Source organism: Diorhabda sublineata, chromosome 8 (assembly GCF_026230105.1).
Source record: "Diorhabda sublineata isolate icDioSubl1.1 chromosome 8, icDioSubl1.1, whole genome shotgun sequence".
NCBI lineage: Eukaryota > Metazoa > Arthropoda > Insecta > Coleoptera > Chrysomelidae > Diorhabda > Diorhabda sublineata.
In genome coordinates, this window is record NC_079481.1 from 6014147 (window position 1) to 6032818 (window position 18672).

Here is an 18672-nt window from a genome sequence, read left to right on the forward strand (position 1 = left end):
GCGACGTGAATTATTTCATAAATGACATTGAATTTGTTTACAACGGAATAAATATATTAAAAATCAAGTTACACACGAAAATCTCCCGTTTTGGTTCAACATAACGTGGCACCTTTTTTGTGGAAACAGAATTGAAAAGTTTCAGTGAGAGAGTTTGAGATATTTCGATACTACTACAACTAATACTGTGGCTACTCAAAACCAAGTTGATTTTTGTCCTCTCCAACAAGTTGTCTTACATCTTCACCCACTTGGTCATTCCATCTTGCTCTTGGTCTTCCCAGTGGGCGCCTCCTTTCTGGTTGACCTCTCCACACTCTTCTTCTAACATGGCCCAGCCACTTAATTCTTCTACTTCTTATGACAGCCCCAATATCTGGTTTCCTTTACCGGTCCCTGTTTTTACTCATCCTTCGAAAACTGGCCCTCAATATTTTCAAATGTTATTAACTTCTTCTGGGTGTGTTTTTATATTTTTATTTTCGTATTTTTTGACAGCAGTTTGCTTTTAAGTAATTCCGATAAGCTCCAAAAGCATCTACTGGCTGCATTTAAATTCATCTGTATTTCTTCTTCTATTTTATTGTTGCTGTTCATAGTAGGTGTATCCCATAACGTTGGCGTTGAATGATTGGGCTCCGCAACTCTCCGCACTTTCATATATTCAGTCTTATCTAAGAAGGTTCGTGCCAGTATTTTCAGGCCACTATTACTCTCTGCTGTTGCTATGCTGCATCATCGGCATAAGCTAAAATACTCATTTTCTCTCTTCTTGGAATAGCTTCAGTTGCTTTTATATTTCAGGAACGGATTATATTACAGCTTCAGGGAAAAGAAATTATAACAAACAGCTTCGAAACTCTTTATTGATTTCTTTGTGATATTGACAACACTGCAAAAAAACGTGCAAAATAAGTAGCAGACTTCAAAAGGGTATAAAAAGAAGGTGGAATTAACTTCTTACGAAGAATGTAAAATAAATTTGGATAGTGAAGATTCAACTGGAGAAGAATATGAAACTGAAAAAATCGAAGATTGGTTTCAGTGTATTTATTGTTTTAAATGGATGCATGAAAATTGTACTCAGAGGGATGACATTGTATCATGACGTCGTCATTTTCTCAATATAAAGCCATTTTTTTTATATGACTGAAAAAGATCACGTCCTGGTGAATTAAAAATCACCTGTTGATGTCCCAGCCCTACGTCCTTCTATAGATATAATAATCACGTTAGTTTTGCAACTAAAACTGTAATAATTTTTGGTACTTGACTTAATTCTAGAAGTCTTCATAATATTTCTTCTTCTTCAGTACAAAAATTAGATATTAACGGGCATCAAGTGAAGTCTTACTATATTTTAAATCAATAAAAATAATAAAAAACATAAAATTTTTACAATAAAATCTGATTAATTCAGAGTAAAAACTAATAGATTGTCATTATAGATCATAAATGAAGTAAAAATTCGAATTTAGTGTTTTATTTTCCTCAATCCCAGCCAGCAACCGTCTTCCACTGCAATCAGAGCTGGATTTTTTGCCAGTTTTAGAGGTACGCACGTTTTCCCAATAGGCACCAATTCGAATTTAATCAAAAGCGTATAAAAGAAAATTTTCGTTTCCAATATTGCAAGTTTGGACGCGATACAACCTCTGGGACCAGATCCGAAAGGCAGATAACTGTAAGACCTTATCTTATGTTTATTCTCGTCGTTGAATCTTTCGGGGTCGAAACGTTCGGGGTTCGGGAAATATTCTGGATCTCGGTGTATACCGAATACTGGAAATACAACAACGGTTCCTTGTTTTAAATCAATCGGACGTTCTTCCAAAGTTGACGGTTGGATGGTATAGGGTTTGGTGCAGATTCTTTCTGTTCCAGTTTGAGGAGGCCATTTTCGAAGGGTTTCTGCAATTAATTAATCAATTATAAATATTGTTAACTGGCCTGATTTGTCCCCAAAGTTTTTAATTTTAAGAGGCAACAATAAATTATTTAACAATTTAATTTATAAAAGGATTATAATTTTACTTTTTTATAATTTAAATGATTTTTTCATGATTTTTTAAGATTTCCATAATTTTTTTTGATTTTACTTAATTTTTTCATGGTTTTCATGAATTTTCGATTATTTTGTTATAATTTCTATAAATGTCTCAATATTTTCATGTTCTTATAATTTTGTTAAATTTTACTAAAATTCCCGTTATCTTTTCATAATTTTTATAAGTTTTTTATGCTTTTTGAGAATTTTCATGATTTCTTGATAATTATTAAAATTCATTCAAAATTTTCATAATTTTCCAAAATTAATTGTTTTTTTATAATTTTGTTGTGTTTCTGTGAGTTTCATAGGTTTTTCTCAATATTTTTCAAAATATTCATAATTTCTCATAATTCAAATTTCCATAATTCATATTTTCATAAATTTCTTGATTTCTGAAAATTTTCACTTTTTTCATAATTTAAAAAATTCGCATATCTTGACTTTTCTATAATTTTCACGTTTTTTCTTTATATAATGATGGATTTTTCATAATATACTAGAATTCTCATAATTTTTTTAAAATTTTTTATTTTCCAAAATAAAAGTAAACGTTTCATAAATTTAACCGAAATCTTCATAATTTTTTTATATATTTCCAATAATTTACATATATTCTCGAAATTTTCATAATGCGTCATTAATTCTCATACATTTTCGATTTTTCCATTTCCATGTATTTTTTATTCATTCATATGCATTTCTTTTAACAAATTTCCCATACTTTCCACAAAATTTTTCATAATTTACCTGTTTGCACATTTTTTTTCAAATTTGTCGTTTTTTAAAATTTTTATAAATATCTCATTATTTCCGTAAATATCATTTTTTAATTCTTTATAATTTTCACATCTATAATTTTTGCGATTTTTCTCTATTACTTTTATGATTTTTCAAAAAAACTTGTGGTTTCACTAAATTTCTACAAAACTTTCACGATTTCTTTGAATTTTCGATAATTTTGTTATAATTTTCATAAATATTTCAATATTTTCATTTTCCATAATTTTGATAAATTTTACTAGAATTTTCGTCATCTTTCGTCATATTTTTGTTAAATTTTTCGTGGTTTCTAAGAATTTTTATGATTTTTCAAAATATTCTTAAAAATTTTCATAATTTTCTAAAATCCTATCAAAATTAAATGTTTTTTCATAATTTTATTGTGCTTCTATGATTTTCAAAAGTTTTACTCAATATTTTCTAAAATATTCATAATTTCCATATTTTTACTCAACATTTTAATGATAGTGATGAAATTCCTTGATTTTTCACCCCCTTCCTTAAGTTTCCTACAAATTTTCGATACTTTTCTGATGATTTCTCTAAATTTTCATTTTCTTCCCATAGTTATAATAATCCTCTTTTTTTGAATTTCACAAAATTTCATTGATTTTTTCTATAATTTTCATGATTTTTTTTGGAATTTACATAATATTTTTATAATTTTGATTGTGATTTATCAGAGTTTTTATATGTTTTCTATAATTTTCCAAATTTATTGAAAATTTTTATAATTTTCCAAAAAAAAAATAACGTTTCATAATTTTTTTCAAAACCTTCTTAATCTCCTCACAGATTTCCAATAATTATATTCTTCAAATTTTCTTAATGCTTGTAAAAGTTTCATAAATTTTCCATAATGTCCATACATTTTCCATAATTTACATAAGTATTTCAATAATTTCCAATAACTTTTACAAAAATTTAGGTTATTTACTGATTTTCTTATATTTTTCATAACCTTCCTCATAAATTTGAGAAACTTTTCATAATAGTCCTAGAATTTTCATTTATTTTTCATTGTTTCTCAAAACTCTCACACCTTTTCCATAAATTTCATCATATTCCTATAATTTTCTATTTCATTCAGTTTTTCTGTTTATAATAATTTTCTAAAATAAATAGTCAAAATTTCTTTTTCATAATTCTAAAGATGTTCCTATAATAACTTTTTAATTTCGCCACAAATTCCATGTTTCTATTATTTTCCTTATTTTTTCCAGAATTCTCATAACTTTTCTATTAGTTCCATATTTTTTTCAAATTTTCCATATATTCTATATTCGATAATTTTTAAAGATGTCGATGAATTTCTCCCAATTTTGATAGTATTCTAAAATTTCTATTTTACGACAATTTTTCCATTATTTTCATGAATTTTTCAAAATGTTTACATAATTTTCATGTATTTCTTAATAATTTCATATAATTTATACAAAATTCTAGAAAATGTTCAAGTGTCTTTATCTTATTTGAATTTTTATAATTATGTTTATAATATCTATAATTTTTTCCATAAATTTTCGAAATTTTTTATAGTTTTCCTATAATTTTCAAAAATATTATGTCTTTTATATAATTTTTGTAAAATTCAGCAAAATGTAAATCTAGATACACATTTTGACCTTAACCGAAACAGATATTGATTATAAATTTGAAAACTAACACGTTTATTACGAAAGTTTGACTCATCAAAAGATAATTTTATCAAAAACTTGCTTCTTATTCACATAACAAAAAATTGTGGACGTAGAAAGCATTTTAATAGAGTTAAAACATACAAAGACAATGCATATAATAACTTGAACTTAACGACTGATTTACCACAGAAAATGCAAACAGTCTATTTTCTCAATTACCTGAAACGACCATATCTAAATATTTCATTCGAACGAGAGCTTCATACGTAACATTTCTATTACATTTTTCATCTGTATCTTCAATTTCTGCTCTCAGTTTATTTTGAATATCCTGATTTACAGCTAATTCATGCGCCATGAAGCACATCACCGTAGATACTAATTCAAATCCAGCGAAAAAGAATTGAAAAGTTTGAGATGTTATATCTTCGTTGGTTATATCAGTAAGTTCTTTACCTGAAAAAAATCTTCACGTATATTCTTACTTTTTTGAATTCAATTGGCGCAGTTAACAGGATACTGTCTGGGGAAATCCCTTCTGTGTGGTAAAAACCTATATTTTGGTAAAGAAACTGACTTAAATTGATTTTGTTTTCAAAAAAGCTATTCAAAAAAGTGAAATTGTTTGAATTTGAGTCAAAACTTTGGAAAAAAAGTGATAGTAGCCTGTACATTCCTGAGGCCCTAAAGAGAACGCCATTAAACTTACTCGTTGTTTCATCTTCTATCACAGCCAAACCAGTTTCGTCTGAAGTAGTTTCCTCTTCAATGTTAACCCCGTGTCTAGTTTGCAATAGTAGATGTATCATATCCTGTCTAACAAGATTTTTTTCTTCTCTTTCCTTTATTGTACAATCAACAAGGCTTCTGAAAAATCTTTCTTCATCTTCATCGGCAAATTTAATATTGAGTAACTGAAAAAAGAATAGAAAAGAAAGAAAATGCGCAACAAAGGGCGCAACTTTATAACATACTTTGAATAATCTCGGTGCTAATAAAAACCCCAAGAATCTGATCAGTTTGGAAAACTTTGAAAGATCGGTGACGCGGCTAATCATTTCATGAAATGTATCATCTTGATTTTCTAAAGAATCAACGGATATTCCGAACGCAACAGTTGCTATAATATCTGAACAAATTCGACCTGAAACGTCTTTAAATTGAACAGGCACCACGTCCAACTCTTTTTTTAAAAAATATTTGGTGAAATTATCCGAGCATTCTTTTATTAGATGAAACATTCCTTTCAATTTGCTAGAGGTGAACGTCGGGCTTATCGTCGAACGTAAATTTTTCCATCGCTTACCTGAAAATAGTGGAAAGTAAATTTGTTGGAGGGATGTTTCAATGTATGGCTATCAAGATTCATAATTCAGGAGAAAAAAAAACATTAGAAGAAAAACAGAATCACACTATAATTATATGGCCAGATCTAGACGAAGCCCAAAACACTATTATTAATTGTTGATCGTTAATTATTCGATTGTTCGAATGTTTCTAAAGAATTAAAATTTGACAGCTGACAAATAAAAATCGAGAATCGACAATCATCCACAATATACATTGGGTAGTCAACCGACAATAGATAACAAACAATCGATAATTCACATCAGCAATTGACAATAGACATTTGACAACCGGAAATCGCCATTAGTCAATCGATAATCGAAACCAGGCAATCGATACTTGGACATTGGATAATCGACACTTGACAATAGACATTGGAGAATCGGAAATCGCCATTACATAATGGATAATCAACAATTTGACAAAATTTGACAATATTGATATTTGACAGTGGCTTGGATAATAAACGACGAAAATATTCTGAGAATGAGAAATGTTTTATAGTCAAAAAATTATTACAATTTGTAAATAAATGTTGCATTGAAAAGAAGAATCAGAAAAAATTTCTAACAATACTGAATACTGTGACCATGACCTTAATTGTTGGTTAATGATTGTTGAGTATTTGATTGTTTAAATGTTTTAACAATCAAGAATCTAGCAGATCAAAATCGAAATTCGACAAACGATAAACGACCCCCAAAAATCAACGATAGATATTGAACAAAACGACTATCGACCATCATTAATGGACAAGTTTTAAAGTTATAAAATATTACGAAAATATTTTGAAAAAAGTTTAAAGTACCCCAAAATACAAGGGCAATGACTGTATTGACAAAATTTTTTGCTTTATTGTGAGCATGTTTCTCTGTTAAAGTCTAATATTTCAACTGTCTTTTTATTTCTAAGGTAAAATGAATGACCCATGTTCCATCTAATCCGATAAATCGACAAAAAATTGGATACGTATAAACATTCGTTTGAATGATGTCGAGATTTTTATCAGCATCAAATAATCGCGACACCCACATTACTAAATAGTTTTTTTGTGTGTTTGTCCAGTTTCACAAGTAGAAAACCGCTTAAAAAATATTCTATGAGAAGAAGTACTTTTGAGATAATATTAATATAATGTCTCTTGGCTTATTAAATTGTTTTTCCAAGTAAAAATGTTGGAAATAGTTTTCTTTATATAAGTAATCAAATCTATCTGTGAAATTTAGGTAAAATTTTGATATCAGAAACATTAACAAAACTTTTAAGTAAATTTTGTAATATTAAATTAAAAACATTCAGTATGGGAATAATCAAGGGCTTTAACTTGAAAATCACTTCAAAAAAAGATTCACCTTTTAATAAAAATAAACTTTTGCCAAACAACGGATCGGTATCCTCTGGAATGTAAGTTCTTCTTGCACTGAAATATTCAAAATCCTTCACCGTTATCTGCTTTATTAATTCAGGATCCCTTATATTTAACGCTGGTGCATTGAATTGATACAAACCACTATATCTGAAAACAAACAAGTCCTGTCCTGGTAAAAATATCAATAATATCTGGCGAAGAAAATGGTACACATTTATTAAATTACTGTTTCATATTATTTTGGTGATCCTAGCAACGATAATGGCAAGAATTTATGGAATTATTTACCTGTTTCCTGGAAATTCATCGTAGAAACTTTTGATCATATCCCCCACGCTTTGACGTTTCAAAAATACTAACCAAGATGTTACAAAACAATTCCATAAACCTTTTTGTTTCACTCCTTTTTGTTTCCAAAAAGTTAGAGGCACGATAAGAAAACAGTAAATCCAAATTAGGAATATAATTGACGAAAATATAAAAAATAACATTATCGTGTTTTCTCAAATCCCTTTATTTTTAACAAATTCTCTGCAATTTATAGAAAAAGCTGCTTGATTTGTAATCAGCGGCGCGTGTTTTATTTAATGAATGACATTGAAGGACGATATTTTCCGAAAAAAAATGGACGCGTTCGCCCTGTCCATACCCGAAACATGTCAATTTGACCCTTTGTTTCCAAAAGCGAACGCGCCACTTTCGTATTGAGCGATACGAATATTCATTGTAGAATGGTCAAAAAGAAGGCACTTAAATAGGTTTTAAAAGTGTTATAATCATTATGTCGACTCCGTTGATGGCCCAGGAACTAAAAAGCGACACCACACACAGAGGATTTCAAGAAACTTTCGATAAACTAAAAGTAAATTCGTCAGAAAAGTAAATTTACCAGAAAAAAATTTAATGTTCCGCTAATGTTCCAAAATTGCATCAAAATCATTCCAAATTATACACATGGACGATAGAAAATTTTATCTAACCTTTACAGATTTATTTACAAAATTCGCACAAGCAATTTTTAAAATAGCTGTGATTATAAGTAAATGAGTTGGAATTTCTGGAACCGTTGCTGATATTCATACTGAACACACTGTTTACACCAACACTCATAATTACACTGTCTGACGTGCGTTTCGATAACCAAGTTTCGTCTTCAGTGACTGAAGGTTCACTTACCTGTTTTATAGTGAATTTCCTCACCAATAAACCTTCTCCGGCGGAAATTAATTCCAGCGGGAAAACCTCAATGGCGGGAATCTTCAAATTTATTCCTTGACTACTAAACTATAGAGTGGGCTGTAAGGAATTGGCCCTTTGTTCCTATTTAAGCTACTCTTACTAGTACAAGCTAATTAGGCGATATTGAGATAAAACCTCAAATTAAATTGGGCGGCTTTGATTTACTAGATTCTGGGAAGTTTTGGGATACTGAATAAGTCAAACAAAATTACGGGCACGGATTTTAAATAACTCGAAGAATTCGAAAAAAAAAATGCTGGAACAAAAAATGTACAGAACAAATTTCTTTACAGAATAATCTGTAGCCTAAAATGTTCACTGTAAAGTAGGTTCAGGTACTTAAAAACATTTTGAATTACGAATAACTCGAAAACTACGACGATTTCGAAAAAAAAATGCTGGAACAAAAAATGTACAGAACAAATTTCTTTACAGAATAATCTGTAGCCTAAAATGTTCACTGTAAAGTAGGTTCAGGTACTTAAAAACATTTTGAATTACGAATAACTCGAAAACTACGACGATTTCGAAAAAAAAATGCTGGAACAAAAAATGTACAGAACAAATTTCTTTACAGAATAATCTGTAGCCTAAAATGTTCACTGTAAAGTAGGTTCAGGTACTCAAAAACATTTTGAGTTGCGAATAATTCGAAAACTACGACGATTTCGAAAAAAAAATGCTGGAACAAAAAATGTACAGAACAAATTTCTTTACAGAATAATCTGTAGCCTAAAATGTTCACTGTAAAGTAGGTTCAGGTACTTAAAAACATTTTGAATTACGAATAACTCGAAAACTACGAGGATTTCGAAAAGAAATGCGGGAAGAAAAAATGTACAGCACAAATTTCTTTACAGAATAATCTGTAACCTAAAATTTTCACTGTAAAGTAGGTTCAGGTACTTAAAAACATTTTGAATTACGAATAACTCGAAAACTACGAGGATTTCGAAAAGAAATGCAGGAAGAAAAAATGTACAGCACAAATTTCTTTACAGAATAATCTGTAACCTAAAATTTTCACTGTAAAGTAGGTTCAGGTACTTAAAAACATTTTGAATTACGAATAACTCGAAAACTACGAGGATTTCGAAAAGAAATGCAGGAAGAAAAAATGTACAGCACAAATTTCTTTACAGAATAATCTGTAACCTAAAATTTTCACTGTAAAGTAGGTTCAGGTACTTAAAAACATTTTGAATTACGAATAACTCGAAAACTACGAGGATTTCGAAAAGAAATGCAGGAAGAAAAAATGTACAGCACAAATTTCTTTACAGAATAATCTGTAGCCTAAAATGTTCACTGTAAAGTAGGTTCAGGTACTTAAAAACATTTTGAATTACGAATAACTCGAAAACTACGAGGATTTCGAAAAGAAATGCAGGAAGAAAAAATGTACAGCACAAATTTCTTTACAGAATAATCTGTAACCTAAAATTTTCACTGTAAAGTAGGTTCAGGTACTTAAAAACATTTTGAATTACGAATAACTCGAAAACTACGAGGATTTCGAAAAGAAATGCGGGAAGAAAAAATGTACAGCACAAATTTCTTTACAGAATAATCTGTAACCTAAAATTTTCACTGTAAAGTAGGTTCAGGTACTTAAAAACATTTTGAGTTGCGAATAATTCGAAAACTACGAGAATTTCGAAAAAAAAAATGCTGGAACAAAAAATGTACAGAACAAATTTCTTTACAGAATAATCTGTAGCCTAAAATGTTCACTGTAAAGTAGGTTCAGGTACTCAAAAACATTTTGAGTTGCAAATAATTCGAAAACTACGACGATTTCGAAAAAAAAATGCTGGAACAAAAAATGTACAGAACAAATTTCTTTACAGAATAATCTGTAGCCTAAAATGTTCACTGTAAAGTAGGTTCAGGTACTTAAAAACATTTTGAGTTGCGAATAATTCGAAAACTACGACGATTTCGAAAAAAAAATGCTGGAACAAAAAATGTACAGAACAAATTTCTTTACAGAATAATCTGTAACCTAAAATTTTCACTGTAAAGTAGGTTCAGGTACTTAAAAACATTTTGAATTACGAATAACTCGAAAACTACGAGGATTTCAAAAAAAAAATGCTGGAACAAAAAATGTACAGAACAAATTTCTTTACAGAATAATCTGTAGCCTAAAATGTTCACTGTAAAGTAGGTTCAGGTACTTAAAAACATTTTGAATTACGAATAACTCGAAAACTACGAGGATTTCGAAAAGAAATGCAGGAAGAAAAAATGTACAGCACAAATTTCTTTACAGAATAATCTGTAACCTAAAATTTTCACTGTAAAGTAGGTTCAGGTACTTAAAAACATTTTGAATTACGAATAACTCGAAAACTACGAGGATTTCGAAAAGAAATGCAGGAAGAAAAAATGTACAGCACAAATTTCTTTACAGAATAATCTGTAACCTGAAATTTTCACTGTAAAGTAGGTTCAGGTACTTAAAAACATTTTGAATTACGAATAACTCGAAAACTACGAGGATTTCGAAAAGAAATGCAGGAAGAAAAAATGTACAGCACAAATTTCTTTACAGAATAATCTGTAACCTAAAATTTTCACTGTAAAGTAGGTTCAGGTACTTAAAAACATTTTGAATTACGAATAACTCGAAAACTACGAGGATTTCGAAAAGAAATGCAGGAAGAAAAAATGTACAGCACAAATTTCTTTACAGAATAATCTGTAACCTAAAATTTTCACTGTAAAGTAGGTTCAGGTACTCAAAAACATTTTGAATTACGAATAATTCGAAAACTACGAGGAAAAGTCTGTGAATATTGAAATAATAATCAACCGAGAACGAAGAAATTGTTCATGATCGCGTTTTTTAAAATTTAGTTCATTTGAAACTAAGAAGTAGTTCATGTATGTCTCGTTGGATTTGCTGTTTATATGGCAAGTGATGGAATATATCCATTGAAACTTCAAATGCTTATATGCCCGAAATAACCTCTTCATCTCGCAAGATTTTCGAAAATTTACCAAGGCGAAAATTACGCTAAGTAAAAAATAGAGATCTTAACATCACGAAGCATTTTGATTTTTTGAAAACGAAGGAATTTTACAAGAGTTAAAGCAGTTTCTATGTGCCTCTGGAACGTAAATTGGCTTGAATTCTTGAATGGATGCTCCGGCTTTCGGCGTTTAGGGAGATTCACTCAAAAATAGTGGCCCCAACGACAAAATGACTAAGCACCTTTTTTGTAGAAAATTTCGTGCTTCACTTTTTTTGTTCGGACAATTTTTTTCGAATTCTCCTTAGTTTTCGAGTTAATCGCGTTTCAAAAAGTACCAAAATTAAAATACGTTTCACCAAATCCAGTTATTAGGAATCCACCTCTATAGCCGAAAGAGTTCATTCAACCTTGATTGAATATCCCGACCAGCTTTATCCCGATGAAGATGATTTAATGGATTACACAATATAGTCCAGGCTACCAAGGTTTTCACCTCCGATTTCCATAAACTAGAAAATTTTTATGCTAAACATAGCCGCGATAATTGATAGAGAACAAAATTTGATGTACAGAAAATATGTTCTTAGCATTTTTTTAGAAATCAATAGTTTTTTAGTTTTTCGCGAATGAAAATTTGAATTTTAGTCGATTTTTCATGAATAACTTTTGATTTTACTAAAAAAAGTGTGAGGAACAAAAATGAAGCTTATAAAAAAACAAAGAGATTGTTTTTTTTAAATTTGCTTTAGGCATAATACAAACCAAGTTATGACTTAAAGAAGTTTGAAAATTTTTATCGAACAAAAATTTTTTATAAACAGCTTCAAAATGAGAGTTCGTAGAACTCTCTAGCACAAAAACTAAGAAAGTTACGACCGAAATAATTTTTTTTTTGTAGAAAAATCCCTCAATTTCACCCTTAGCAATAGTACCCAAATTGCAATAAAAATCTAACCAGTGTTATTTTACTTATAATGATTTATTGAAGATAAACGAATTAGGATGCATAATTTCGAAAAAAATATGTCAAAAAGTCGCAAAATCATTTTCGAAATTTTTAAAAATTTCTACTTTTTTTTTCAAAGTTGCCGAAAAACTATAGGATATCCATAAAATTGGATCGGAAACAAAAAGTTTCTTATTTTTTTAAAAAACATTTTCATTTTTTAAAAATTTTTGTAACTTCTAAAATAACTAAAAAACTAAACTAAAAATAACTAAAATGATTTTCGAGCCCTTTACACGTTGCCCTTTAAAAAATAGGGGGCTATAGAAATTTAAAACGTTTGTAAACTCATAGGTTATAAAATTTCCTATAAACTTACTTTTTGGGCGACTAATTTGCTTGAGACTTAACCGAGATATGGCCAAAAAACTAAATACACTGAATGCAAAAAATTGAAAAGTATATACTACAGAAAACAGTGCCGTAAAATCAGTTATGCCAACAGTGGAGGCTCTAGATGAGCATAATAAAAAGATATATTACCAAGTTTGGCTTGGCAATAAAACTATTAAACCTACTGATTGGAGATGGATCAATAATGAAGGCTCATTGGAATCCATTAGAATGCAGAATAGCCCTGCACCATAGGAATTTCGATAAATGATATTTTGCTATTACAAAAAAGGATGTGGTGCACCATGTAGTATATTGGGTCACGTATTAAAACAGAAGCCATAACCAGCTGCTGTTGTGCCTATGGACGCTTCGGACGTCGTTCACTGGCTACAGTCCTTTCAGATGATGATCGTTTTGATTCCGGTGTGAAGTGATGGATCCATGTTTCATTTTTGGATACATCCCGACGCAAAAAATTTGATTTATAACGTGTAAACATGGCCAAACACTGCTCTAAATCACCAACACGTTGTTACTTTTGAGTAACCGCGGTACCCACAATGAAAAAAGTTTTCTCGTGGACTTTGTTGATATTTTTGTAGGAACTACCTAAATGGTTTAAATTCATCAAACCAATGGCAAATGGTTCTTTTCGATGGAGCTCGTAATGTATTTTTTTTTTTTCGTCAAGAAGAAAATAACAAAAGTAGCTTCACTTAAATGGCTGTCACTTTTTCCTGACGAATCGAAATGTCATGAAATTTTAAACATAGTTTTTTGAAAGTTGGTACTTCATAAACGACGTCGTAGGATTTTGACAATCACAGCGCCATCTCTGTGTCAGTCACAAGTCTTATTAAGTGATGTAGTACTATTCCATATTTAGTTACTCATTCGTGATTTTAGTTTTTGTGTTAGATTTTAATTTGATTGAAGACTGTTAATTACTACATATAAATGTATAATTAATTGGTAATAACATTATATTGTTTCCATTTCCATGAAGTTTTTTTTTAATATCTCTTAAACAAAACGGTCTTTCATATTTGGGGACTTTCTATTTCTACCAAATCAATTTTTAATCTACATTGACTGTACTAATATGCAATCTAGAACCGAGGTCACAGGTTAGAAATTAAAATTATTTTTTGTGTTTAATTTTATTATTACATAAATCATTGTTTTTACATTCGAAAATACATAATAATACCTAATCTAAGAAATGTATCAATCTATTTTTAGTTTTTTCAATCCGTACCAGAAACAGTTACCATCTAAAGTAAAACTTTTTCTCGACGCTTTGACTGGCAATTTCGATTTTTCCACTGGGATAATTTCGAACTTTCGAAGAAGGTGAAAAAACATAACCTTTATCTCCATCAGAGCAAATCTAGAGCCTATACAGTTTCTAGGACCGGTACCGAAGGGCATATATATGTAAGGATTAATTGTATCCCTATTTTCCGGACTGAACCGTTCGGGATTGAATTTTTCTGGATCTGGGAAATATTTTGGATCGTAATGGAATCCTGCGAGTGGTATCCAAATCAAATTTCCTTTTTCCAATATTATATCCTCCTCATTTGTTTCCTGTGCTGGTATTACGTAAGGTTTCGTACAGACGCGTTCTAGGCTTATACCGCTAGGCCATTTTCTCAATATTTCTGAAACAAAATCATTTATACATTATTACCAACTCGTCCAATAAGCCGTGAAGCCGATCCTGTCATAATATAAATAAAAGTTGCGGCTATCTAGAGATTTCAAGAATCCTAAGGTTCCAGAAAGCGGTTTTAATATATAAAGCGAGAATCTAGCAGTTTTGAGTCAATGAAAAATTCGATGGTATAGTGAATACATAGGAACAGTGACAATTAAACGAATTAGAGCATTTAAATGAATAAGATGTTTAGTATGTACATGAATATTGGTGAATAGTTTAGCGAGTAAGTGTTAAAGAACTGCTGGTTCATAAATACAAAAGGTGTCTCATAAATAATGTCGATGGAATTGTGTAAAGTGAAAATTACTTGTTGTGGGATACTTGGGCGTTAGTTCCACCCGCATATATTCAATATTGCATTAAGATTTGGTTGTCAGAAAGATTTGTTGACGTTGGATACGTCTTAATTTGACAATTTCTCAAAAAAGCTCGTTCCGATTGGTGCAAAGAAAGGCGCTTCAAAAGATCGTGACTGGGAACGAACAATGGATACATATGAACACGAAACTAACAAGGATAGACTGTATGGGTCTTTCAAGACGGTCACCCCAGCATTTGTTGGCCAAAAATGTTCGGAAAAATCAGGGTAACCAACTGTAGAAGACGAATCATTTTCTACCACGACAATGCGAGTTCTCACACATCAACTCAAAGAAAACTATTTTTGAACAGTCTAAATATCGAATTGATGGGTCACAGTCCTTGTTTGGCTTCCAATGATGTCTCTTGAAGGCACTTACCAAAGAAGACTTCCAGCACTGCTTCGATCAATGGAAAAAAACGCATGGAAAGGTGTGCGGAGAGGGTAGGGGAGTATATTGAAGGGAAGGTAAAACCCTTTTTCGTATACAGGCTAGTTATTTAATAGCCAAACCTCGTATTAAACGATAAAAGGGAAAAGTAAAGAAAATGCGAAGGATAATAAAAAAAAAACAATTGGACATTGGTGTGAAGATTAAAATTGAACATGACGTGATTGAACGTACATTCCCTCGCCGCTGTGACCGATCTGGCCAAATACTTGATCGAAAAATTGAAAAATGATCAAATAACCAACGAAACATCTTTTATCACCTGAAACAACCATATCCATGTAAACCATTTTCATAACGGCATCATAAGTGACATTTCCTTGACAACATTCGTATGTTGTGATGATTTCGTTCCTCAATTTATTCTGTACGTCGGTGTTAACAGCAAGTTCGCATATTAAAAAACGCATTGCACTAGAAATGGTGTCAAATCCCCCGAAGAAAAATATCGAAGCTTGCGCAGCAATATCCTCATTGGAAATCTGGAATTTGTTACCAGTTTTATTACCTAAAATCGAACATTTTAACTTGTTACCAGAGGACAGGGAAGAATATTTACCAAAATACGATGATGTTCTAGCCGTTGCGTATCCTGTATCAATAATATCGTCGTCTTCAACTTCTTGACATCCTTTTCTAGCTTGCATAAATAAATGAATCATATCAGGACGGACGATGCCTTTTTCTTCTCTAGTTCTAATTGTTTCGTCTATAACCGATGTAAAAAACTTCGTCACCTTCTCGTTCATGATTCTTACTCCAAATAACTACAAAATTTTGAAAAATATCGATATAATATTAAAAGGTATATATCTCATTCTTTTTATCTGGTGTCTGGTGTCTTATCGTCTTCAAATACTGAAGAGAAACCGTTTACTTTCACTAGCATCACATTTATCTTCTTCACAACTATTGTTTTCAACTCTTTTTACGTGATTTATGACATTTCTCAAATTCTTGAACATTCTTTCATCATCCATCGAACCTTGCTGCCCACCGCAATGTAATATGCACATGCCTTTATCTCTGGAATGGAATGCTTTCAATATACATTTTTAATTATCATTTGTCTAGGTTTTACCCACAGTATCGTGGCTGTCAAACCATATTTCAACCAATTTGTCTTTCTTAATTACGATTTTTGTTTAAAAGTTTTTCCAATAGGAACTTGACAATTTTGAATTTAGTTTGTGAACGCACCTTTTGACTTAACATCGAACTGTCACTGTCAGTTTATTATTCAGTAGACATAACCTCTTCATCATGGTGAACTACAGGAACGAACAACGTCTGTAAATGTTAAACATTTATCATAAAAATCCGGAGTCGGTGGCCGCTTCTTTAAGAGCGTTAACTCCGATTTTCGGTCGTAATTCTCGACCTAGTTTAGTGAAAAAGTTTGAGTCTACCATATTCGTTGTGCGATGTTGCCGCGCCAGTAGTGAAGTATCGAAAATATCGTTGAAACGTACGTAGAAAATGATCCAAATCAGTAAATTCCACGGCGTTTTCAAGAGTTGGGCATCACCAAGAACTCTTTATGGCGAATTTTGCTTAAGAATCTTACTTTACACCCAAACGTTCTCCGATTGGGCTCTGGAAAAGAAGCGCCAAGATGATCAATTTCATCGCAAAATCATCTTCAGTGACGAAGCCCAATGGGTTTGTCAATAAACAAAATATGCGGTATTGGGCGGGTGAAAATCCACATGTGCTTAATGAAAAACCACTTCATCCACAAAAGATTACTGTTTAGTGCGATTTGCATATTTTTTCGTCGACGGTAGTGGTCAATGTGGTGAATGGTGATCGTTATCGCGCCATGATTATCGTTTATTTTTGCCCCGAATTGGAATATATGGACTTGGACAACATGTGGTTTCAACAGGACGGCGCCAAAAGCCACACAGCAGACGTTACAATTGATTTATTGAGGAACAAGTTTGATGAGCGTGTTATCTCAAGAAATGGACCAGTCTTAACGCATCTAGATTTTTTTCTTTGGGGCTACGTCAAGTAATTGGTCTATGCTAATAAGCCAACGACGTTGGAAGAGCTCAAAACCAGCATTGAACGCGAAATAGCAGCCGTTTCGGCCGAAATGTGTGGCCGAGTCATGGAAAATTGGGTCCAACGAATCAACCCCTGCAAACGTGCCCGCGGAACTCCATTCATAAATGTTTTGAATGTACTTCAACCCGATAATAAAGTTGTTAAAATGTCTCAAATGGTTTTCATTTTATTTTGAAAAAAAGTTGTCAAGTCCCTTTTTGCCCCCTATTTGCCTTTCATTTCTTGTTTTATATCTAAAACCATGTTTTTTTTAAATCTTCCGAACGTACCAAAAGGATTTGGTTTCCTTTTCAGCTATCTAAAAATATCTTGAAGATTTGGCATTTTGTTTGATGCGATTACGTTCCTTGATTACAAAATCGGTTAAAAACTGTTGAAATCACTTTTTGATTATCTGTTGACAGATGTTGTCGTTTCTTTTCAACTATTAGGCCTCTCTTTGTGCTAGGCTCTAAGATAACGTTTACCCAATCTACAAATCGACTTGTTGATGGTTATTATTGAAGCTACCAATTACTTTATTGTTCAGAAAATTTTCATTTTAGAATAATATACCTCATAGTTCACAACTAAGTACTGACTGTGAACCGGAAACCCTACTAAAAGTACCTACCTACATAAAAAAATATTTCGAATTATGTATAATATATTATTTTCTTAGTAATATTCGATCTAGAAACCGGTTTTATTTAGAAATTCCAAGGAATTGATTTTTTGGTGTGGTGTCGTTGTTTATTTATACTTTTGAATGATTCACTGATTCTGCAAATTGAATATTGTAATGCAGACTTGGATAAGTTGTTTATAAATCATTTCGCAGTGGGGATCCTCTATATCTTTTGTAAGGACTGTCTCTTATTTTGGTTATTTGATAACCGGCATCATACTTTACTCTAAAATGATATACTTAAGTACCTGCTAGCTACAAAAAGTCTGATCGAGAGTGTGGATTAGAATTTTCTCAGAAAATGCATAATTTTTTGTATAAAAAAAGTGTTTCAATTAAGACGATATTATCTAATGTATCATCCGCCATTACAGCAAAATCAAAATTTTTCGCGCCGCAACCTAAACAGGGTGTTTCAAAAAAAGGTGATCACTTCTCTAGGATGGATAGAAAACTGAAAAATTTTTGGGGTCTGCTCGGTAAAAAATTCGGTAAAGGGCGTTAAATATACAGGATGAGTTAAAACTATCTGTATATGGCAAAATACTTATAGTAAAATCATGAAAATTTTTAGGTTTGGGTTTTTGGATACGATCTTTTTAACTAAAATATTAATACAGTCGACTGTAACTTTGTTATTTTAAATAGA

General features: G+C 31.1%; 2 protein-coding genes across 2 annotated transcripts in view; both read right to left on the reverse strand.

Moving 5' to 3' along the window:
- Nucleotides 1-18672, reverse strand: part of LOC130447859 (uncharacterized) — a 29382-nt gene that overhangs the window by 5537 nt on the left and 5173 nt on the right. The window contains exons 4-10 of the mRNA XM_056784897.1: nucleotides 15843-16050; nucleotides 15546-15791; nucleotides 13983-14412; nucleotides 7170-7333; nucleotides 5180-5356; nucleotides 4690-4926; nucleotides 1544-1911 (exon numbers count right to left, since the gene is read on the reverse strand). Coding sequence (XP_056640875.1) covers nucleotides 1544-1911; nucleotides 4690-4926; nucleotides 5180-5356; nucleotides 7170-7333; nucleotides 13983-14412; nucleotides 15546-15791; nucleotides 15843-16050 — 1830 coding nt within the window. The remainder of the gene's footprint in view (nucleotides 1-1543; nucleotides 1912-4689; nucleotides 4927-5179; nucleotides 5357-7169; nucleotides 7334-13982; nucleotides 14413-15545; nucleotides 15792-15842; nucleotides 16051-18672) is intronic.
- Nucleotides 847-7771, reverse strand: LOC130448424 (cytochrome P450 9e2-like). The gene is made up of 6 exons (XM_056785799.1): nucleotides 7475-7771; nucleotides 7170-7333; nucleotides 5445-5776; nucleotides 5180-5384; nucleotides 4690-4926; nucleotides 847-1911 (listed from the first exon to the last, which is right to left on the reverse strand). The coding sequence occupies exons 1-6, from the start codon at nucleotides 7675-7677 to the stop codon at nucleotides 1475-1477; spliced, it is 1578 nt and encodes a 525-aa protein (XP_056641777.1). The 5' UTR covers nucleotides 7678-7771; the 3' UTR covers nucleotides 847-1474.